This window comes from Globicephala melas, chromosome 13 (genome assembly GCF_963455315.2).
Source record: "Globicephala melas chromosome 13, mGloMel1.2, whole genome shotgun sequence".
In the NCBI taxonomy this organism is placed as follows: domain Eukaryota; kingdom Metazoa; phylum Chordata; class Mammalia; order Artiodactyla; family Delphinidae; genus Globicephala; species Globicephala melas.
The window spans coordinates 52,032,068-52,056,160 of NC_083326.1; the positions used below are offsets into that span (position 1 = coordinate 52,032,068).

A 24,093-nucleotide genomic window follows, 5' to 3' on the forward strand; every position below is an offset into this window, starting at 1 on the left:
CTCCCTCCCTTCTTCCTGGAATCCCTGGCCCTTGAGAACTAAATCCAACTGTCTGACTCCCCCATCCCACAGCCTGCGGGACTCTCTGCTACCCCTACTCTGCTCTCTCTTCCCCTCCCCTGTGGCTTTTCCTTCTTCCTTCTTTCAGCCCCAGGAACCCCAAATCCTTCAGGTCTCCAGCTACATGCATATATACCTAAATCCACACAAGTGCCCAGCAGGGAAAAAAAAGACTCTCAATTTATCAGAATATCATTTCTAAGTGTTTGCAATTATAAATAGGAAAAAAAAATGTAATACTCTTCCTTCTTTCCTTCCTTCTTTTTTTCTTCCCTTCATTCAAATGCTGACTCATTCACGATTTTCAAAGTGAGGTTAACTATTTACAAAATGGCAGAGAGGGAAGGAATTGACCTAATAATTTCCCAGCTGGGAAAAAAAATCTAGCTCACAAGCTTTTTAAATATACGTGTTCTCACTTTACATAACCATAACCCCTGGTTCTCTCTCTTTTGTGTGTGTATGGGTGTGGGGGGGTGTATTCTAATATTTGGTCACTAACTCAGGAAGGTGAGAAAGACAGAGCTCCCAGGGGGCCTTCTTCTCAATAAGGGGCATGGCTAAAGAGAGTTTTTTCCTTTGTGGATAACCAGTAGATTTAGGTTCTCATTCAATATGTCTTTCATTAACATGAGAAGCACAAAGAAAAAATTCATAATATGATAAATATAAACAGATCACTGAATTGAGAGAAACTGCCAGATTTTCTTGGGGATTATTAATGGAAGCATTATGCTTCTTATTAAATTTGCAGACACGTATATCTGAATAATTACCCACTGATTTTATGAAGCTTGGAGGGAATAGAATCTTCCCTTTTTGAGTGTAGAAATCTAGAATAAAGTGAGTTCAAAACACTTAAGCCTAGAAAATGCTTCAATACTTCTAAAGTTATATGAAAGGAACATACAACCAAATGGAAACCCAACAATCATGAGATCGTTGACAAGTTGAACAAAACTAATGTGAAGAGAAGATAGTTTTCCATCTGCCATTTTTGCTAAATTTTGTATCAGATACCTGGGAAAATATGTCTGAAATAAGGGTACCAAAATACTTATTCTGAATTGTTTGAGTAAGTAAAAGAAAGGGTGAAAAATAATATATATTTTTAAAAATCTCATGTAGTGGCAGAATAGAGCCTTGGATCACATTATAGTTGCAAACCCATAACCCAGTATGGCCTAAAGAAGTCTTTGAAATCATCTACACCAACCCCCTTCCTTTGCAGACCAGCTTATTTGAGACCCAGAGAGTTTACATCATTTTGCAAAATTCACACAGCTAGTTAACTGTAGGAAAAGAAAGACTACAATTCTGATCTCCATGCTTCCAATTCAGACCTCTTCAAATATCCAGTGATGCACACACATGCACACACACACAGTATATACAGACATGTGTGCCTGGGTAGACGGAGAGAAAAAGGAGTTCAAATGAAGTACTGAACTCAATTTTTTTAAAAAATCTGGTTCTCTTTCCCCGATGAGCACTTATGGAACAGTTTCTAAGTGTCAGGCAATGTGCTAAGCATTTCACTTCCCTTAAATAATCTTCGACGCGCCCTCTCTCATGGGTAGTGTTGTTATCCCTCTTTCCATAACAAGCAAACGAGGCTTAGTGGAAATTTACGTGCTTGAGGTCACTCGGGCCCTCTGTGATCCTTATTCACTGTTTACAGGAGGTACATTTTGGTCCATCAAAAGTGGACCAAATATGGGAACTCCCTGGCAGTCCAGTGGTTAGGACTCGGTGCTTTCACTGAGGGGCCATGGGTTCGATCCCTGGTTGGGGAACTAAGATCCCACATGCCGTGCAGTGTGGCCAAAATAAAAAAAGTTAAATAGTGAAGGATTCTAAACCAAATTATCTTACTACACATTTACTGAATTGTGTTTTCAATGCACAAAGCTGCTGTTAATAAGCAGAGCAGGTTTACGTGGCAACAGTTTGGTAACAGCTGGGTCCACAGCATGGACACCATCTGGAGACGGAAATTACCTTCCAACCTTCTCTCACCGGCTTATATCAAACAAGTTCTCACATCTCGTCCTGAACCTTTTCTAAGGGGCAAAGGACAGGGACTCCATATATGCCCTCTTCCTGTGCACAGATGGGAGAGGCGGGTGCAAAGGAGAACCCCCAACCTCATCCGGAAACCACTGAAGTCTTGCCAATACTGAACTTAGAACAGCAGAAAGAAGAGGCGGCTTGCACTCCATCTGGCATGTGGTGCCCTCTATTGTGCCTTTGGAAATTCTGCGGGTGGGAGAGGAAGCAATTCGTAGGGTTGGCTGATATTTTTCTTTTATGCAAATACACCCCTGTTGGAAAACTCTGCTTTCCATTACACTTGAAATTCCCAAAGGCAAAAGGCCATGTCTTCCTTCTTTATTGTGCACGATACCCAACACATTATGGGTGGTTAATAAATGTCACATCACTTTCATTCTGCATTGACTGAGAATGACATTTTCCCAGGAGTTTTGCTTGCTTCAGTTTCTCAGCAAATCTCACAAAATGCATACATTTCCCAGGAAAAGGGCACTGTTTAAGGCCAGGGTTCCTTGCTTGAATCTCTTCCCCAGATTCCCATCAACGCTTCACATCCCTGGGCCAATGGATTTCCCCCCTGTTCTCCAGCTGCTTTACTCTCTTTTTCTATGCCCACCTGCAGAATTTATATGTAATTCTCTGACACCCTATTTTATATCACTTCCATCCCAAAGTGGCAGCCCTCTGTTCTATGTCTACCCTTTGACTCTTTGTGGGGAGCCTTTGATGAGGCTTATCATCTGGGCTATTCCTAGTATAAACATTTTTAGGAGAAAAATTTTGTTTTCATAAGGACTTTTATACCTGTTGTTTTCTGAGAAATTTTTTAAAATGCATTATAAATGTTGATAAGGAATAAAAGAGTCAAGAGGAGAGACCTTGTTTATTCATCTTTGTACCCCAGTTCACGGCAGTCAGTGAATTCTTCTCAGAATGAGAAGCATTCCTATTTCCCCTCAGTTGTTTCCAAAAGTGATTCAACAGTAGACTTCCATGTAAAACGTGAGGCAGAGCAATCAATACATTTTGATATTCCTTATCAAATGGCCCCGGTCAAATATTAAATATGAGATACCACGAGGACGTCCTCTTACAAGTACAAAGTAGAACCCAAAGGGAAAGAATATGGTTCTCCCTCACTCATACTGCTTTGAATACTTGAGCTTAGACTGAAGATTCAAAATAAAAAACGTCAGCAATGATTTTTATCTATACAATTTCCTCCTTCACAGAACAAGATGGACATGTTAGAAAGGTTATTTCAAATATTAGAGAATAGAGGGCATCTTTAGGCATTTGGATAAGAATGTAGTCTGGATTTTTTGCCAGAACTTTTGCAGACTTTTAGTTCCATTCTCCTGTTTCCCAACAAGCCTAAAATCCTTCATCCTCATCTTTCAGCATGTGAAAGAAATTGATCTGTATATGGAAATATTTACACCAATGAAGAAAAAAATAAAAACACCCTAGTGTATAAAAGAGAAGACTGTTTCAATCAGGGCCAAATGTCAGTTTTCAAAAACGTATAAAAAGGATAAAAATGAAATATCAGAAGAAGCAGAAAGTGTTTATAGTTATGACTCAGAACAGAAGACCAATTTCACAATGTTTCCTGTGGCAGGAGTTGTATTCACTGAGATTTGGGACTGTCTCCTTTTTTTTTTTTTCAAGTTCCTGTTCTAAAAAAAAATTGTTTCTTCCAAATCTGCTGAACACTACTGAGAAAACTAAGTTCCAAGAAAGCAAAACAACTTTTGTTCATTCATTTATTCATTCCCTTCTCTATCATACTGATCTCTTGTCTTTTGAAGGTTTCTCTTTTTATAAACTGTCAAAAACTAAGAACTCTTGGTGCTTGAGAGTTCAGCACACAGCAGCTCCACTTGTAACAAAATTCCAAATCACTGCAGCTATTTTGTGAATGAATTGAATTTTTCAACATGTTATATAAAACACGATAATTTTATATGTGGAACAAATTATAAATAATAATTGGTCAGATTACAATTAAATTATATTGTTATTTAATAATCATTCATCATCTAATTTAACATTAAATTATAAATGTAACAATATTACATGTTATACATATTATGTATTTATAATAGTCTACATTATGGATATTAACTTATACATAATAACAGCGGTGAGGGTGCTTAATTCCTCACCATACATTTTGCCCCAAACGATGAGCCCAAGCCACCCAGGGCCCGCCCATTCCCTTTGTCCGTAACTGATTAAGGAAAAGACTGACTCAATGTTGGCCAATGACACAAGAGGAAAAGTCTCTGAAGGCCTTCTGGGAAAGCTTCCCTGCTTCCAAAAAGACGTGGGAACCCAAGACTGTCTGTCACCCACCTGGAACTGCCACAGCCACCTTGTAACCATTTATGTGACTTCTCACGATGCACCATTTGTGAGTCTTTTTGTGTGCAAGGTGCTGCTCTAAGTACTAACCTCTTGAGTTCTCACGAGAGTCCTACAGGCAGATACTATCATTACCCCCGTCTTTTAGACAAGCACACAGAGGCCCTGGGAGGTTAACTGGTCTGAGGCTATCTCACCTGTAAGTGGCAAAGCTGGAAGCTGAGCAGAGGCAGCTGACTCTGGGGTACGTTCCCTCAGCCAGGAGGCTGCTACGTCACCTCCTGCTACGTTACCTGCAACGTGCTCTTAGCCCCGCCCGTACTCACAACCTTCCTTACAATATATTCTTTGCTGGTGGCCACCAAGACTTTCAATTAAAAAAAAAAAAGCTATGCAAGAAAACAGACTCTTTTGATATTCCCTGAACAAAGTATGGCCCTTATGCAGAGCAGAGAATGCAGGAGTGAGGACAGCAAGATTTCTTTTTCCTTTTGTTTTTTTTCCCTCAGTCTCCGTATTTTACTTTAATTTTTAAAATTAATTTTTATTGGAATATAGTCGATTTACAATGTATGTTAGTTTCTGCTGTACAGCAAAGTGAACCAGTTATACATATACATATATTGACTCTTTTTTTTAGATTCTATTCCCATGTAGGTCATTACAGAGTATTGAGTAGCATTCCCTGTGCTATACAGTACGTTCTTATTAGTTATCTGTTTTATATATAGTAGTGTGTATATGTCAATCCCGATCTCCCAATTTATCCCTTCCCCCGCCTTACCCCCTGGTAACCATAAGCTTTACCTAGCACATATTCAAGAAAGGATATTGAAGAAAAGATGCTTAATGCTTTCTTTCACATGAAAATAGAAAAAAAAATCATAATCACGTGGCCATGTGGTGTTGAACAAATTTTTACTGGTAAGCAGAAAGATGAGGCAAGGAGGATGCGAGCTGCCCACTGAGAAGCTCTTGATGGAAAAGAAGGGAAACCCAGGTGAACACTGTTGACAGGGGAGATTGTGAATATTATCTCTAATGATAGAAAGTAGGAAATCTCAGGTTATTTAAAAGAAGTAATAGGCAGCAAACCCTTCTTCTCAGGTCTCAGGAGCCCCACTGCTTGACTGGAAGTATGGGGAGAGGGGCCACGTGAGCTGTTCTGAATCTCTTTGGCATCTACTTCTCCACATGCCGTTTGACCCCCAATTCTCATAAAACCAGAAATATCTACTCCATTAGGATTTGCAAAGCCACATAAAGAAGACTCTGCCACTAAGAAAGCAAACAGCTTTGAAGAGAAACCCCACAGGGGCACCAGTTCAGCCTCTCATCCTCACTTATCTCTCTGCCCAGGGTCAGTCCTTTGCCTGGCCTGGTACCCTTTCCATTTAGAGATGTTTGGAAAAGGTGCTGTTGAAAGGACAGCCTCACGCTGGGCTTCTTTAGTCATTCCCCACAGGAAATGATGGAAATTCCTGGCATTCTTATCAGGGAAAGGGGTGAACTCTGCTGGTGCCGGTCTGGAAGGGCTGTGCGGAGACGAATGCACGGAGCCGTCCTTTATGGTTGGAGGTAGATGACTTCAAAGCAGCACCTTCTCCAAATCCAAGATGAAGCCAGGCTTCTGGGAAGAGTCCGGGGAGAGCAAAGACAGGCAGCCTGGTCCCCAAGCCCAAACATTCAGAAGAGGGGGCGGCCAAGTGTTTATGTTGGGCAGCTTCCCAGAGAGAGTTCATCATCCTCTTGGTCAACTCTTGGAACCCTCTCTACACTGAAAGCAGAAACTCACCATGTGCCTCAGAAGGAATCTTTCTTTCTGGTTAAGCATACCTGTGTTGCTATTTTTCAGAAGCCCAAGTGGTCCTCTGCACTTTCTAGACATTCACTTCCTCAAGCCCTCTTGGGAAGACACAGCTCCATGATTTAACTAGCGCCCCTGATTTGAAGGTTCATATGTTATCTCTTTGGAAGGCAGGTTAGGAGGTGGGGCGGGGGGGAATGATGAAAAAAAGAAGCAGGGTCGGGGGCGTTCTGGGGCAGGGCTGGGTTCTATTCCACACAGATCTCTCGAGCTGCTCCCACATGCCCTGCACTGTGCAGGTTAAACTGTTAAAAATATTCTTGCTAAGCCAAAATTATTGTCCAAGGGAAGAACGCCTGTGTGAAACTGTAAGTAGAGGGAGGCCTATGAAGTTGCAGGTAAACAAAACTCACTTTTTCTAAAAAAAAAAGTCAAGAACTGACTCCAGTGAATACATTTAGGAAAAGGCATCTGGTACCCGTTTTTGGACTGTTACCCTTATGTAATTTTTCAGTAGTTCTCTTAGAATTTTTCCACTTAGTTTTTTACAAAAGATTTGAGTTCTACTCCACAGAATACGCTTCCTTGTACTTTTTGCTACTATTTCACAGTTTGCAATTTTTGAGATCTTATTCTCTCATAGCTATTAACACTCCCTATTGCTGAGCCCCAAGGAAGCACTTTTGTCAAAGCTTTGTTCGTCAAACACAAACAACAAATGTTTCCAGCTGCCCCCAGTTGCTCACTGTCAACCCTTAAATCTACCCACGACGTTCACAGACGGAAGGAACCACGTGCCTCTGATTCCTGCATCAGTCCAACTTCGGACATCCTATTATTACACCAGGTCCTATTCCAAAGATAACACAAGAGAACCCAATGCAACCAATGAAACAAAGTCAGTCTTGTCCCCCCATCCCGCTTACCCCCAGCACAGAAAAGGGGCAAAGCAGGCTCCAGAGGGAGGGTAAGGGACACCCAGGGTGGTACTTGCCATTAGGCTCCCACACTGCCCACCACGGTGCTGGGGCAGAGAGAGCCATGTCCCCAGGCCTTCTCGCCTCTCCCAGCTTTTAGCAGGAAAGCAGGGGATGTGATGCAGCCAGAATCCATGAGGCTGCAGGACATCAGAAGGTTCCAGGGGCTTACTAAACCCTAGTTCCATGTTCAAGCATCAGGATCAAAAGGTTCAAGAAGGAATCTGATAATAGGATATTGGTCAACATTTATGGGATCCTCACAGTGTGCCAGGCACTGTGCCAACCCAGCAGCATGTTTAATTCCACAACAGCCCTATGGAGTTGGCCTGTGATGACCCAAATGTTACAAGTGAGGAAATGGACTTCACAGCTTTGGATAATCACGTGCCCAAGGTCACATAGTTGGTGAGTGCTGGAACTTGGATCCAAAGCCACCCACCTGGTTCCAGCACCCACACACCCAACCACTGCACCCCACTGCCTCCCGAAAAGATGACAAGCAGTCATCAAATAGGAAAGATGGCGCCTGGCCTGTTGGCCTCATGGAGCAGTGGTGAATGAAAACTACATTAGTACATACTTTGGGAAGATACAAGTGATAAGCAAATGTGAGCTGGATTTGTTGCAATCTTCTGTACGTGGGTTAAAAAGCAGGATCTGGAAGTCACCCCTCTTCCCACACTTCTCCCCTTCTCTGGAACTGTGATGCACTTATCCCTTGGAGCTGAAATGACATTCTTCCTTCCTCCTACTCTACCATTTAATGGAAAAATAATTTTTTTAACTTGAAGGCACTCATGTTAATCACATGATTAATCAGAAGATTTCAGAAGACATTTTTGGAGCAACTTATCGCAAATTCCAAATTTTATGAATTCATATTTGTCCCGTAGAATATGAATGAATTCTCTTTCCCTTTCTGCTAACTATAATAATTAAGAATACTAAAGCCACGTGTGATATTTTTGAAGAAAACAGGAACTGGGAAATAAGTAGAAAGATATCATTGTAGTATAGATCATATTCTATCCATAGAAAATAAAACTTTATATACTGGTACCCCATGTTCCAGAGAATGAACTCTGCCAAACTGTAACTATAGTTATATCCCAAATTAATTAGCTCTGCACACTGAGGCCAAGAAATGCTGACCTGCAGAACCTGATGAAAATTTGAAAATGCTCACTTCCTTAACCTTTCAAAGTTTCCCCTCATCAAAACTTTCATCAGAGGAGCAGATAAGTGCAAACCCACCAGATTTAACTCCATCTCTTGTCCAGACACCTGCCCAGAACCTTGGGAAAGGGGCTAACAAGCAGGACATATAGAGAGATGGAAGAAAAATAGAAGCCTTGGTTGACACCCAAATGCAACAATGAATTCTTGACTAGACAAGGGATGACCATCTTAAAATAATACCATCCCATAATAGATTAGTGGAGATGATCACCCATTTTGCTCTTTATTAAATATTATACTGAATTTGAAAAAGGACAGTATTTTTACATAAACAAACCTTGACTTTATGTAGCATATGTTTCTGAATAACTATATATCAATAACTTTGGAAACAAGCTACCAATTTGCTAAAATAGTGGCCCTTTTGCCCTGCAAATAATTAATCCCTGGTTCATCTGCAGCCTAAATTCAAGCTGTGACCACTGTATTTGCACAAACAAGACGTACCTAAAATTAGACAATAACTAACCCCCATATGTTATCCAGTCTATTTTGCAAAAATAAAAGCCAGTGATATTACCATGTTCATCCTTATATCTCTCTTCAGGAACGAGATTTCAGACCTGTCACATTTTGATATTTGGCAGTGGCCGGACCAAAATGTCTGAAGAGTGATAACAGCCTCAAATCTCAGGAAAGTGGCAACACCACCCTTGTTTTCACAGTGCTGCAACTTGGAAGCACTGGTCCATCTGCTACCCTTCTCAGTCTCACCAAAGGCTTGTGAGGTAGACTTACTACTGTGGCAGGTGTCACTCTGCCCACAGGGCAGATGCAGCACTGAGGCCCACAGTGTGGAAGTGACTGGTCTCAAGTCACAGGAGTAAGTAGGGGCAGGGCTGACAGGACTGCCTGGTCTCCGGACGCCTCCCACTCACCACCTTTCACCAACTTTGTCTTCCTTTAATGGTTAAAGTTGAATCATACCTGAAGGAATGGGTTCTTGGGTCCTGCTGCTTTCAATGACCAGCCTTGGCCACACCTTAGGAACTAGAAACCCAGTTACCTTCTATAAAACCAGGTGCAGAGTCCTAGGCCCTGTGAATGTGATGAGGTCTCCCTGGTGGAGCCAGACTGGTGTCCAGCCCACTTTAAGATTCCAGAACTGCAGGGACACTTCTAGGACACAGGAATTGAGAGGTCACCTCAATCTCACTGTTGGACCCTTCCTCAAAATTACACTAGCCTGAGAGTTAGAAGACCCAGCATCCAACCCAGCTCCGGCTAACCTGCTTGAGCAAGGACTTGATCTATCTGGGCCTCACCTTCCTTATCTGTAAAAGTAAAGGCTGAGGGACTTGCCTGGTGGCGCAGTGGTTAAGAATCTGCCTGTCAAAAAAAAAAAAGAATCCGCCAGTCAATGCAGGGGTCATGGGTTCGAGCCCTGGTCCGGAAAGATCCCACATGCCGCGGAACAACTAAGCCATGTGCCACAACTATTGAGCCTGCGCTCTAGAGCCCGCGAGCCACAACTACTGAGCCCACTCACCTAGAGCCTGTGCTCGGCAACAAGAGAAGCCACCGCAATGAGGAGCCCGCACACCGCAACTAAGAGTAGCCCCCGCTCGCCACAGCTACAGAAAGTCCATGCACAGCAATGAAGACCTGACGCAGCCAAAAATTAATTAATTAATTTTTTTAAAAAAAGTAAAGGCTGATATAAATCATCACAAAGCCTCTTCCATTTCCAAAATTCTACTCCACCCCTATGCTGGATATCCATCACTGTGCCTAAAAGCTGAACCCAAGAATTCTCAGCCTCGGGATGTCTCTCTCATAGCTCATTCCAAAGTTTGTCTTTTAATTTCATTCCTCTCTTCTTCTACTTGTGCCACTTGGTATCACTCTCTCCACGTCTCCCTGGTTCTCCAATATTTGTACGTTGTTATCATGTCTCCCCTCTGAGTCATCAGTTTATGGTTTCCACACACAACTTAACTACCATAAATTAAATCCTTTCAGCAACTTACTATGTTTTTGTGTTTTCCACCAAATCCCTGCCCATCTAGCTAGTTACAGGATCATGAAATTTTATATAAAATTTTTCTCAAGGTCACTCTTTTCTCTTGGTTCTTCATATGTCTACCGATTTCTGTGTAGAGATTTGAAATCTGCTGATCTCCAAAATACACAGGCACGTCAACATTTATTCTGCCTTATTTACAAGCTTGATTTTCCTCTTTATTTCTGCCTTTTAATTTTTGTTTTGTTTTTTCTTTCCTTTATAATGTCTGGTTTCCTCTTCACTCCTATGACAACCTTCAGTGAACCCACGACGGGAAAGCAGAATAACACATGGTACCAATGCAGAAACATGTCATTGTGCAGATAAAGAACAGTAGCATGAGGGAGGGGAGAGCACGGTGGGCAGAAGCCTCTCTGCCAGCACATGAATGGAGGGGCCGTGGGCTTCGTGCCACTGCATTCTCACTTTAAAGCCCTATTTTTTTTCCCAGAAAGAAATGCAGAAGTGTGTATCCAGAAGAAAAATGCTAAAGCAATGAGGGAGCCAGAGCAGCTGGGGGATGTTAAATTTAATCAAGGTCCAGCCAGGATTTTTTTTAAGCAACAGGAAGTAGGTTTATTCCCTTTCATATTCTCTCTCTCTCTCTCTCTCTCAGACACACACACACTCTCATTCTTTTCTCCTCTATCCTCTATTCCTCATTTCCTCTGACCAAGGCACAGAAACGGGCTGGACAGAAAAACCTCAGTTCCCTTGAACTGTCTTTGGAACTTTGTAATGTTTTCACTGGCAGTTTGAGGCCCAACTGCAGATCCTGGGAAGTGTGGTCAAAGACAGAAGAGCATCCATGAGTAGGCAGAGAAGCGTGGATTAGTTCCCTGTGGCTTCTGGGACAGATCACCACAAACGGGGGGGCTTAAAAGAACACAGATTTCTTCTCTTACGGTTTGAGAGGCCAGAAGTCTGAGATCAGCTTTAGTCGGCTGAAATCAAGATGTTGGTGGGGCCGCATTCCCACCAGAGTTCTCTGAACAGAAAATGTTTCCTTGCCTGTTTCAGCTTCCAGTGCCCACCTGTATCCCTTGGCTTGTGGCCCCTTCCTGCACCTGCACAGCATATCACTCCAATATCTGTTCCCATCATCCCATTGCCCTCTTTTCTCAGCAGTCAAACCTTCCTCTCCCTCCCTCTTATAAGGACAATTGTGCTTCCACTTAGAGCCCACCCGGATAACCCAGAATAACCTCCCCTGCTCAAGCTCTTAACTTGATCACCTCTGCAAAGCACTTTATGCTATATAAGGTAACATTCAGGTTCCAGGAATTAGGATGAGGATATCTTTAGGGGTCACTGTTCAGACTATCTTGGAGCACCTGTGTCTAGCTGGGTTCCTGAAAAAAGTCTTCCTCTTGTTTCTCCACTGACACTAAGTTATGAATATGGGGCCTGAGGAAAAAGGGAAAAGATGTTTTCTAAATCTCAAAATAGAGAAATGATTATCTTGTCACAGATTTACCTTTCCCACCATGTTTTGCCTGTTAAGCCATCAGGTTTGTACTCAGCCAACCCCCCTAAGCATCCCATCACTTCCCCATGCCTGGGCGTAACTCCTGTCCCAATAGCCTCAGATTCTCTGAGAAATCATCCACCTGTTATACAGAAACTCAATTTCCAACCAAAATTGGGCCTCAGAGCCACACGTGTTCATGTGTGTCAGAGGTCCAGCCATGGTCATGTTACCATATCCCAGATCAAGCACAGAGAAGGAACAGATCTTTGCTAGTACTCACCAAACCGCTTGTAACCGAAGGAATGCACCTCCTCCTCCTCTGCGAAGTCGTCTGCAGGAGAAGAAAAGACAGAGCATTAAGCACAGTGAGGCCGGAAGTGCAGGGTCAGTGCTGGACTCAATTTCAGCCGTCTCCACCTTCTCCACCCTCCCCTCGCCCACCATGCTCCTCACAGTGGCTGTCCTTCTGCTCCTGGAACATGCCACGCTTTCTGAGAAACATCACAGTGTCCCTGCACTGGCTGTTCCCTCTGCCTGGACTGCTCTTCCTCCTGTACCTCAGGTGACTCCTTCTAATTCAGGTCTCAGCTGAGGTATGGTATCTACGAGATGCCTTTCCGGACCACCACCCAGCCACTCTGCATCAAACCATCCTATTTTAATATTACTCTCTGGTATCATCCTCATTTATGTGTGTGTGTGTGTGTCATCGTGCATGCTGTGAACAGAATTTTTTTTCTGTCTGACTTCATGAATGAATCCCATGTACCTAGAATGGTGCCTGTCGAAGAGCAGAGGCTTAATAAACTTGGGTGAATGAATGACTGAATAATCAACTGTCCAAAGGGTCGAGTTATCTTCACGTAACTGAGCCTAAAGCCCTCCTTTGCAGATGCCAGGCTCTGGGGTCACCTCTTCCACCAACTGTGGCATCTCAGGAGCCCAGCATGCCTCCTGCAAGGACGGCCAAATCCTTCCCCACTCTCCTTCCACTGGATAACTGGGACTGACGGATGATTTCCCAGTAAATGCATTTCAAAAGACAGACTTGCTTGGGAATTCCTGAAGGTAGGGAACTGGAAACAAGGGCAATGTTATGGCAGCCACGCTTTCTACCAAAAGCCCAAATCCCCCTCCTCACATGGACACGATGCAATTCCTATGACACTGATAACGAACTTGTCATTTCACACATCTGCCAGGTGTGGGTGTGCAATTAAAGGATACTTTTGATGACAAGTCAAAGTGTTAAGACCAGGCCTTTCCAGGGAGACCTAACCAATTCTTCTTTTTGTTTTTCTTTTCTATTATGGTTTATTATAGGATATTGACTATAGTTCCCTGTGTTATACAGTAGGAACTTGTTGTTTATCTATTTTATATATAGTAGTTTGTATCTGCTACTCCCAAACTCCTAATTTATCCCTTCCCCACCCCCTTTGCCATTTGGTAACCATAAGTCTGTTTCCTATGTCTGTGAGCCTGTTTCTGTTTCATAAATAAGCTCATTTGTGTCACATTTGAGATTCCACGTCTAAGTAATATCATATGGTGTTTGTCTTTCTCTGTCTGACTGACTTCACTTAGTATGATGATCTCTAGGTCCGTCCATGTTGCTGCAAATGGCATTCTTTCACTCTTTTTTATGGCTGAGTAATATTCCATTGTACACATGTACCACATCTTCTTTATCCATTCATCTGTCAGTGGGCGTGTAGGTTGGTTCCGTGTCTTGGCTATTGTCCAACCAATTATTCTGGGGTTGATCACCATCACTGCACCAGCACCCAGCTTTCCCCCCACATGCAGTTCAGTTCAAAAGCGCTGACTCAGTGCTCACTATGGACCAGAGATTGCCAGGCAGTGGGGTGCACAAATGAGTGAGACATGGTCCCTTCCCTCAAGAAGCTGACAGGCTTTCAGAGAAAAGAGACACGTAGGGAGGAAATAGAGCCTCTGTGATCATCTTTTTCAGCCCACAGATGGGACACAGGGCCTGGCTATAACCGAACCTTGAAATGTGGAAAAACCCAAGATGTGTGATATCTACCACACAGTGTGCTGAACCTCAGCACACTAGTTTGTTATGAAGTGTTATGAAGACATGTGTGAGAGAACAACTACTCCTAAGACAATGGAGAAGTTGGAAATCTTTGTATTTTACCGTGTTTCCTTATTCAGAGAACAGCGAAGAGATCTTGCTTGGAATCTAGAAATCCAGGTTTTCATGATTCAAGTCATCTTCTTCTGGCAAGGATTAAAGCTTTAGTTCTTTCTAGATGGAAGAACGTGCTTACAAGCAAAAGAACAGCACCTTTTTCTCTCTGACTCGGTGATTAGTTAGTTCAACAAATACATATTAATCCCCTAGTCTGTGCTGGCTTTCCTAAGTAATTTTCCCATTAATGCCTGCGAAGTCCAGTCTAGTCTCAGTTAAAGAGAAACCCTTATCTGCTTCTTCTGCTTAGAAATCCATGCATTCATGTATTCACTCAGTCAATAAACAGGTGCTTATACACCAGTGGAGTTGATGGGACATGAACATAGGTAACGATGCCACCCAGACATCAGCTTCCCCCTCCAGCTCCAGCCCCTCCATTGCAGAGACACATCCGCAAAAGAATCTGCTCACGTGCACACACTGTGGGCCAAGGAACCATCATCACTGAAGAACTCACAGTGGAGACAAAAAAACAGCTTACACTGTGCTCCCGGTAGCAAACAGCTTAAAAAATTAGTGTTCTCCCTAAAGCTTCTTTTCAGCAGACCTACCATTAGTTTGTTTGTTTGTTTTCTTTTTCCTCTCTGGTCTGTTTCCCATGCAGCATTTAGTCTGACTGACTCCTCTCTCCTTCCTGAAATTTCCCTGGGAACTTCAAATGTCTCATGGTTTTGTTATTAAAGCAATTCAGCGCTGCCTCCAAATTAACCTACTCAAACCCATTAGGGGTTCGAAGAAACAAAGGCTTTACAGGCGACTCCTAATACAGGACTCAGAGAGGATGTCCTGCTTCTTAACCCTCATCCCAAGAGGATGACAAATTCTTATGGCAGCTCCTAAAAGAATACAAATCTGTCTCATCCAACTCTATAATTAGATACTAAATCGTATGAGACATGAGGGGTACAAAGTACCCCAGAGAACGTCGTACTGGGATTATCAGGGAAGGTATCACGGAGAAGTGTCTTAATCTTTCCTAGTGTTTATTCTTTGGAGGGAAAAAGAGAGTTACTGCCTACCATATCCCTTTCTTGGAAATTCATAGCAATTTTGGAACCATTCGAGACTCAGGGAGGTGCTGAAAGAGAGAGAAAAAGATTGTTCAACTCTGTTTCACTCAATGTTTTCAAGAGTTGACTTTTTGCATCCTTAAAAGCTGCGTCGAGTTGGGCAGGTAATGCCTAGTAGACATTCCATTAGTGGAGGTGTCCCCAGAGCCCCAGCCACATTCCCCCAGCTATATAGATTAGCAAACAGCTGATTCAGGCTGGTGATGCAGTGAGACATTTCAGGAACTGAGAAAGAGAAAGGGGCAGGAGCTGACGGGGCTTGCGGCTGTCTGGACAGCCACATCAGACTACAAGAGTCACAGGAGAGAGGAGGAGAGGTCAGCGGTTCCCAGTGCCTGAAAGTTTGAGAGGGTGAAAGACTCCAACAGGGCCCACATGGCTGGCAGATGGGTTTCAGGAAGACAAACAGCCTGATATTATGTGCGAGGTTATACTTTGTTCTCAAAACCTTTTCCTCACACTGAGTGGACCCAGGCTAAATGCATCCTGGATTTTCTTTATAGTACCAGGGGCCTGCAGAGGTGATGGGCTCGAATAAGGATATTATCCCTCAAGGATATCCAGTCACCTTTGCAACCTGCCAGTTTTCAAAATCTGTCTCTGACACAATCTACGTCACATAACTGCTACACTCCAACACGAGAAAGGAATTTGTTAAGATTTAAGACCTCTAAGTTCTGCAGTGGCCAGAACTTGATCCCTGCTTCTGACATCAGTTAGTCTGCAGGGAAGAAGTAGCCTGAACATCCTAAATAACAAAACGTGTTTAATTGGAGATTTATGTCTACAGGCACGTACTTTCCTGGCTGCCACAGGTGTACTATAGCATTTTTGTTGTAATACCTATCGGCTATACTGTCTTTTGCTTGCCTATTTCAAAATGTGATTTTTATTTATTTTTTTACTTTCCTTGGTAACTGGCACAGGGCCACGCTGGCCAGAGGTTTCGTGATGGAGAACGCAAAACAGAATTCTGCTGCTGATTTATTCTTTGGGCTTAGTTATTTCAGAGTACCACGAGTTCAAGTGAAGTTTAGTTTAGTTGGCTTGGAGAGTTGAGAGTCATACATATTAATATGTTCCAATCAATCTGTGGACCAAGTTGTGCAACATCCCTATGGGTAGAATTCACCTCTCCTTCCCCTGCACTCCCTTTGTATCAGTGTGACAGCAATTACTTCCGTCTGCCTTATATTCCAGTTCTGTTTTTGTTTTTGTTTTTTTTTAACATCTTTATTGGAGTATAATTGCTTTACAATGGTGTGTTAGTTTCTGCTGTATAACAAAGTGAATCAGCTATATGTATACATATATCCCCATATCTCCTCCCTCTTGCATCTCCCTCCCACCCTCCCTATCCCACCCCTCTAGGTGGTCACAAAGCACCGAGCTGATCTCCCTGTGCTATGCGGCTGCTTCCCACTAGCTATCTATTTTACATTTGGTAGTGTATATATGTCCATGCCACTCTCTCACTTCATCCCAGCTTACCCAGTTCTGGTTTTGACTTCACCAGATGGAAAGCCTTTGGAAAACAGGAAACTTATCACATTGTACCCTCAGAAACTAGCACATTTATGCCATGCTATAGAAACTCAGTAATTGTTGTTAAAAAGTAAGCAGATTATAGAGTTATACATGTGTCTCTCTCTCCCACTAGCAGATGAATTCCTGAAGGAATTCTTTCTCTTTTTGCATATCCACCATGTTTGAGGAAGAGAAGAGAAGCAATACTTACTCAGATCTACTGAATGTCAGTTACTTCCCATTTGTTGTTTCTCTGTTTTATAGGTGAGAAATCTGAGGCTCAGAGAAGTCATGTAATTTGATCCAAGGTCCCACAACTTGTGAGCAGCCAGACCAACACTAAGAACCAGGTCTGGCGGACCCTCAGGTTCCACACCATGGTGGTTGCTGACCCCACAGACCCAGGAAACTGAACTCTGTGCTAGCAGAAGAGAAGGCTGAGAAGCGATGATTTATACCCCAGAATCCTGAAAAGGCTAAGGAATTTGGGACACAGGCCACTCTGAAAGGAGAATAAAGGTGAGGCTAAAATAGGAGGACTTGTTGAACATATGTTTAAGAAGCAACTACTATAGGGCTTCCCTGGTGACACAGTGGTTAAGAATCCGCCTGCCAATGCAGGGGACACGGGTTCAAGCCCTGGTCCAGGAAGATCCCACATGCCACGGAGCAACTAAGCCCATGTGCCACAACTACTAACCCTGCACTCTAGAGCCCATGAGCCACAACTACTGAAGCCCACACGCCTACAGCCCGTGCTCCGCAACAAGAGAAGCCACCGCAATGAGAAGCCCGCGCACCACAACAAAAAGTAGCCCCCACTCGCCGCAACTCGCGCACAGCAACAAAGACCCAACACAGCCAAAAATCAATAAATAAATTTTTTAAAAAAAGAAGCAACTGCTATAATCAAAAAGATAGACAATTAGTGTTGGCAAGAAGATGGAGAAATCAGAACCCTCATATGCTGCTGGTGCGAATGCAAAATGGTGCAGCCACTTTGGAAAACAGTCTGGCAGTTCCTCAAAAGGTTAAACATAGAAATACCATATAAGCCAACAATTCTACTCCTAGGTATACACCCAAGAGAAATGAAAACATATGTCCACGCAAAAGCTTGTACATGAATGCTTATAGCAGCACTATTCATAATAGTAAAAAAGTAGAACAATCCAAATGTCCACGAGTCGATGAAGGGATAAACAAAATGTGAATATAATATTATTCAGCAATAAAAAGGAATGAAGTACTGATACATGCTACAACAGGAAGGAACCTTGAAAATATTATGCTAGTGAAAGAAGCCGGTCACAAAAGACCACATCTTGTATGATTTCATTCATATGAAATGTCTACATTAGGCCAGTTCATAGTCAGAAAGCAGGTTAAAGCCTAGGGTTGCAAGTTTTGGGGGGGAAATGGGGAGTGACTGCTAATGGGCATGGGTTTTTGGGGTGGGGGAGGGTGATGAAAATGTTCTAAACTTGATTGTAATGATGGTTGCAAAACTTGTGAATATATATATATATTTAAAACCCTCTTAATTGCACACTTTAAATGGGTGCTCTGTGTGGGATATGAAAAATAAAGCAGTTTGACCTCCCAGGCCCTTCACAGAGCTGGGTGACTGTCCCTCCCTGACCACAGCAGAAGATGGAAGATTTATTACTTAGAGAAATTAAAACAAAAGAACACAAATGGTGTCCTCCTCCAGAGGGCACCAGCAACAGCTGAGATGAGGGGAACTGTAATGGAGTCAGGGGCAAAGGGGGAAATTTTCATACTGAATGTTCAGACACTCAGTCTTCTTCTCCCACTCACCCAACCAGACTGTATCCTCCAGGCTAATGACTGAAGGTTCTTCCTGGGGAATCTGGCCGGTTAAGAGAAAAATAAACTAATGATTCTCATTCCAGGAGGTCCCCAATGGAACAGCCCAGCCAGATCAGCCTAGAGTGATAGTCACAGGTCACAAAATCCACCAAAACAAGGAGCTTCTAATTAATGTTTATAATACTCTGCTCTTACACGTGAGGAGACACCAGACACGTGACACAGCCTCTAACATGAAAAGACAAAGATGAAAATAAAGAAACCAGATAAAGCAATTTGGAGAATATCATTGTGCAGAATGATAAAAATAAAATTAAAAATCCTACCATTAATATCCTTGTAGAGATAAGAGAAGATAATGTATCCATAAAAGAAGAACAGGATGCTATAATAAAAAAGAAACCCTGAGAGAAAAAGAAAGAACTCTTGGAAATTAAAACTATGATCACAGAAATGAAAACTTAATAGAAGAGTTGGAAGACAGAGTTGAAATATCCCAGAAAGCAGAAAAAGGGCAAATAAATAGAAAAGAGTAAAGATGAGAAAAAAAATTAGACAACCAATTAAGTGGGTTCAATATTCAAATAACAGGCGTTCCAGGAAAAAAGAACAGAGGGAAAGAATCATCAGAGGAATAAGTAACAGTATTTCTAGGACTGAAGGACATGAGTTTCCAGAATGAAAAGGCACATTACTTCCCAGCACAAAGAAAGGAAGAAGATCCACTCCGAGGTACATCATCATAAAGTTTCAGAACCCCGTGGACAAAGAGAAAACTCAAAAGCTTCTGGACAGAAAAAAAAAATTACTTACAAGAATTTTTAAGAAAAGGAATGGCTTCACATGTCTCACCAGCAAAACTGGAGCTAAAGGAGAAGAAACTAGTGCCTTCAAAATTCTAAGGCTATATTATTTCCAACAGAGAAATCTCTCAACTAAATGAGTAGGTAATATAAAGACCTCTTCAGACCTAACAGATCCCTCAAAAACGTACCTCTCATTCTTCTCGAGAAGTCATTGGAGAAAGCATTCCACTGAAATAAGGAACAAACCCAGAAAGATGTATGTGCGTATATGTGTGTGTGTGCACATGCGTGTGTGCACCCTAACCTAACCTTAACCCTAACCCTGAGTAGGTCGGAAGAGTCCAGGAAAGATTTCTTCAAGAAGATGAAAATGCGGTAATACCTACTATGTTTGAACACACTGCACAGAGATGGAGGACAGTGGAAGAGACTTCAGGGGTGAATGTCGATGTAAACATACATGGGAGGCTAAACAAATAAAATAACAAGAGGATTACCAATTCCAGAGGAAACGCAGTTATGCAAGAGAGAAATATAAGTCAGCTGTTAATAGCATTGACATCGTCTTAATAATATAAACACTGAATATTGATCTAGGCCAGACTGTGATATAACTATACTGGGATGATAGGGGGCAACAGGAGGTGTCCGTGATGGTTGTCAGGTGGAGGTAAAGGGTAAAAGAACTAAATCCTCATCTGCTATAAAGGGAAGTCAATATATAATGCCTAAAACCAAAATAATAATAAAACCAAAAAGTGCCAAAAGCATGTCACTTAAGGACATGGGACCATAGTAGCTCATCCACGTTAAGAGCCACCAACAATTTTTCCATCCCTCCACGTGCAAGTCCATTTCCACTCTTTTGAATCTGGGAGGACTTTGTGACTTGCTGTGGCCAATGGTATTGGCCAGAAGTAGCAGTGGGTGACCTCAGGGCCTAGGCCTTCTCCAAGACCTCTGCCTTTCAGCTTCTGTTTTCACCCCCTCGGCAGCTGGCTGCCATGGGAAATGTCCAGGTACCCTGCTGGACCAGAGGCCACCTGAGGAGAGAGGATCCCTGGGGGATGAGAGACTCTGAAGGAAATGGGAGAGCCCGGCCAGCCCTCGGCCCTTCCAGCCACCCCGCTGATGCTCCAGCCGTGGAGCAAGGCTGACCATGACCAGCCTGGCCAACACCTCGGGAAGCAGAAACCAGCCATCCCTGCCAAGCTCAGCCCGAATCGCAGGGTCATGAACAAATAAACATCTGTTGTTTGAAGCTACAGGGTTTGGGGATGGTATGTTCTAGGTAGAGAACTGAAAGAAAAGTCAATGCCAAAAGAAAATGCAAAAAATGTTCTCAGGAGGTTGCCTCTGGGGACTGGGAAATGATGAAATGAAGTGGGTTGGGCAGGAAACTGCTGTTTTTCATAATAAATGTGATATTCTTTGACTCTTTAAACTGTGCGCATCTCTAACTTTGATAAAAATAAGAACTAAAGTCAAGCAAACAAAACAAGGGAATGTGTAGGGGAGATAAAAGTCAGGTAGACAAAAAGAAAAGTGCTCGGGTCCAATGGATGCTGACCACCAGAAAAGGTCTCCTGCTCCAAAGAGCCAGCAAGCAGAGTTCACCCTAGAGCGACAGCACAGAAGGTGTGGACTCGCAGCCTTCACTAGCTGGCACAGAGTAGGTTCTGACAAATGTCACACTGATCAGAACAAGTTCTGGCGCTTTTAGGGGCCAGGCGGAAGGACCGTGGACAGAGGCGAGGCTGAATTTAAACTTCTCTTCCAAGCCGGGTTCAGCACTGCTGTCCACTCTGTATTGTCTCCACCCTGATGCAGGCCCAGCTCCTGTAGCGTGATCACTGCTAGAACAAAACAGTGCGGTAGCCCACAGGCTACTAAAAATACTTGTAGGTTATTCCAAATAGTACAAGACATTTATTTTGATTACTCAGCTGCTTTCTGAATTTTATGTTTTACAGCAATAGGATCCCTTTTTTGGTTCAATGGTATAGGGTTTTTTTTTTAAGTCAAAATTGTAAAGACAGGGCTTCCCTGGTGGCGCAGTGGTTGAGAATCTGCCTGCCAATGCAGGAGACACGGGTTCGAGCCCTGGTCTGGGAAGATCCCACATGCCGCAGAGCAACTAGGCCTGTGAGCCACAACTACTGAGCCTGCGCGTCTGGAGACTGTGCTCCGCAACAAGAGAGGCTGCGATAGTGAGAGGCCCACGCACCGTGATGAAGAGTGGCCCCCGCTTGCCGCACCTAGAGAAAGCCCTCGCACAGAAACGAAGACCCAACTCAGCCAAAAATAATAAATAAATAAATAATTTTTTTAAAAAAAATTGTAAAGACATAAAGTGACTCCAATTTGTGGCACAACTCGTAATTCTGATGCTTTTCAAAAACTTGCTTTTCTGATAAGGAGATATGATACCCTTTTCCTTCCTTTACCATTCAACAAAATTGAAGGGATTTTTTGGGTAACTTTTACCACTAAATTGGTAGTGGAGGCTAAACCAGATTTCCTCCAGCAGGCCCACTTCAACAACTTAAAAAGTAAATAAATGTGGGACTCAAAATGTTGACCCCCACATCTACCATTCACAGTAACTACAGGGGAGGTGACATGTCTCCCCTTCTCTTATGAGGGACCTTCTCATCTAATCACCTTGGTCAAGTAGAGTCAGGATGAGGACTTGAATCCCTGCCCCAGATTTTATAAGGACCGTGGAAAGGTGTCAACCGCATGGGTCATTTGGCAAGAAAAACTAATGCCGCCCATTTCTCTGGAGACACACACACGAAATAAGTAGTCTTTGTTTAAAAACCAAACCAAACCAAACAAAAACTGATATAGCTGTTTTGTTCTGAAATCATTTAACTTTATGTTTAGGTTATCCAAACAATTATACCAAAGTAACATACTATAATTAATTACGAATGATGGACCAAAATTGAGCTTAGGAGACAAAGTTCTAGAAAACTTTGTATTTGATTCTCTCTCACCTCCTACATCGAAATGTCCTACCTGAAGGTTTCAGGGTGGCCCTGATGCACCATTTGCCTCTAATTACTATTAGAGCAATGTAACCTGAAACATGAAATATAATTTGAGATAACAAATCAGCTTGAATCTCCCCTCCAAAGGAAAATATCCCTGTCCTCAGCCATCTCCTCCTGTGTCCTACAGCAGCATTTATCTGAACCTCAAATAAGGCACTTTTCTCCTTCTATCTTGAATGCCAATTGTTTATGCATAAGTCTTACCCTGCCCATCAGACTGCAAGCTCCTTGAGGACAGGGGCTATGTACATACTAAATATCTGACTATATTTCAATAACATTCTAAATGAAGAATATTTAACTATATTTAATATAAAGAATATTTGAATATATTTAAATAATATACTACATAAAGAATAAGTGAAAGCTAGTAAGGACTTGGTGGCCTAATTTTAAATAATGAATAAAATAGAAACGACAGCTTAATAGAAAATTAACATTACCAATGAAATAGACATGATGTCATATGGTTAAAAACACATACATACACATACATCTGTCCTAAGACTTATTTACAGATAAATTTGTTTTATGTTTTGACTCTTTGATGTCATATCCTTACTGGACAAAACTGGACACTGGATTTGAGATACAAATCTTTAAAAACATTATGTCACCATCAATAGGTACCTGAACAATAGCGCTCCAGGAAAATTAGTGCTCCTAAGCAAATTAAAGGTATTTACATATATTTTCTAATTTCCTAGCATGATCATAACAAATGAGAAAATGGTACCATTTTCACTATAGTTACAAACTTCACTGTAAATATGGTCCATGCATTTTCAGTAGGGCTGATTTCTGACTACATGACAATAACACAAGTGATGGCAGCTGGAGATGGACCAATAGTAAAACTGTTTCCCATAAAGAGCACAGTTTTCTTCCATCCCCCAGGTCTTTGTACCACACATTTATAATCTGAAAATTACTTTCATTTCAAAACCAAACTTTTTTCTTCTCGGTAGAAACTGTATCACTTGATTAACTTAACATAAGATGGTTCATAATTGGCAATTACGTTCTGCCTGGAGGAAGCAGCAGGTTATAACTAAACAGTATTCTAACACCTAAAATGTCTTGAGTTCTCCTTAGGTGCTAGACACCATTCTAAACAACTGATCTATACTAACCTACTTAATCCTCAAAACAAACCAACAAAACAAAAATAAAACCAAAAAAAGGCATCCAGTAGCTCCCCCATTTGACAGATGAGGACACTGGGGGCCCCAGTAGGTTAAGTAGTTTGCATGTGGTCACCAGGCCCTCTGATTTCAGAGCCCACACTCTTCACCACACTAAAATTGTCAGGTTCAACTCCTGGGAACACTGCATATAATTACATTTTATGAAACGGCTACATTTTAAGTATATATTATTAACTATAAATTTGGATTATTTTGCCTTTGAATAATAAAATGTTATATATTTATATATATATATGTATATATATATACATCAGCTAGTTTCCAAACATTTCTATGTCACAAGGAAGTGAGTTACACCCAAAGAAGTGCATCTATTTCCACAAACCAATGACAAGTTAGTTTTTTCACACAGAAATGTCAAATGTCCAACCTCTTAGGCAAGTGC

The 24,093-nt window shown here is 42.2% G+C and overlaps 1 protein-coding gene across 1 annotated transcript in view; it reads right to left on the reverse strand.

Annotated features, from left to right (window-relative positions):
• The window catches only part of COLEC12 (collectin subfamily member 12), a 185,518-nt gene that overhangs the window by 155,627 nt on the left and 5,798 nt on the right, over positions 1-24,093 (reverse strand). The window contains exon 2 of the mRNA XM_030842605.2: positions 12,265-12,315. Coding sequence (XP_030698465.1) covers positions 12,265-12,315 — 51 coding nt within the window. The remainder of the gene's footprint in view (positions 1-12,264; positions 12,316-24,093) is intronic.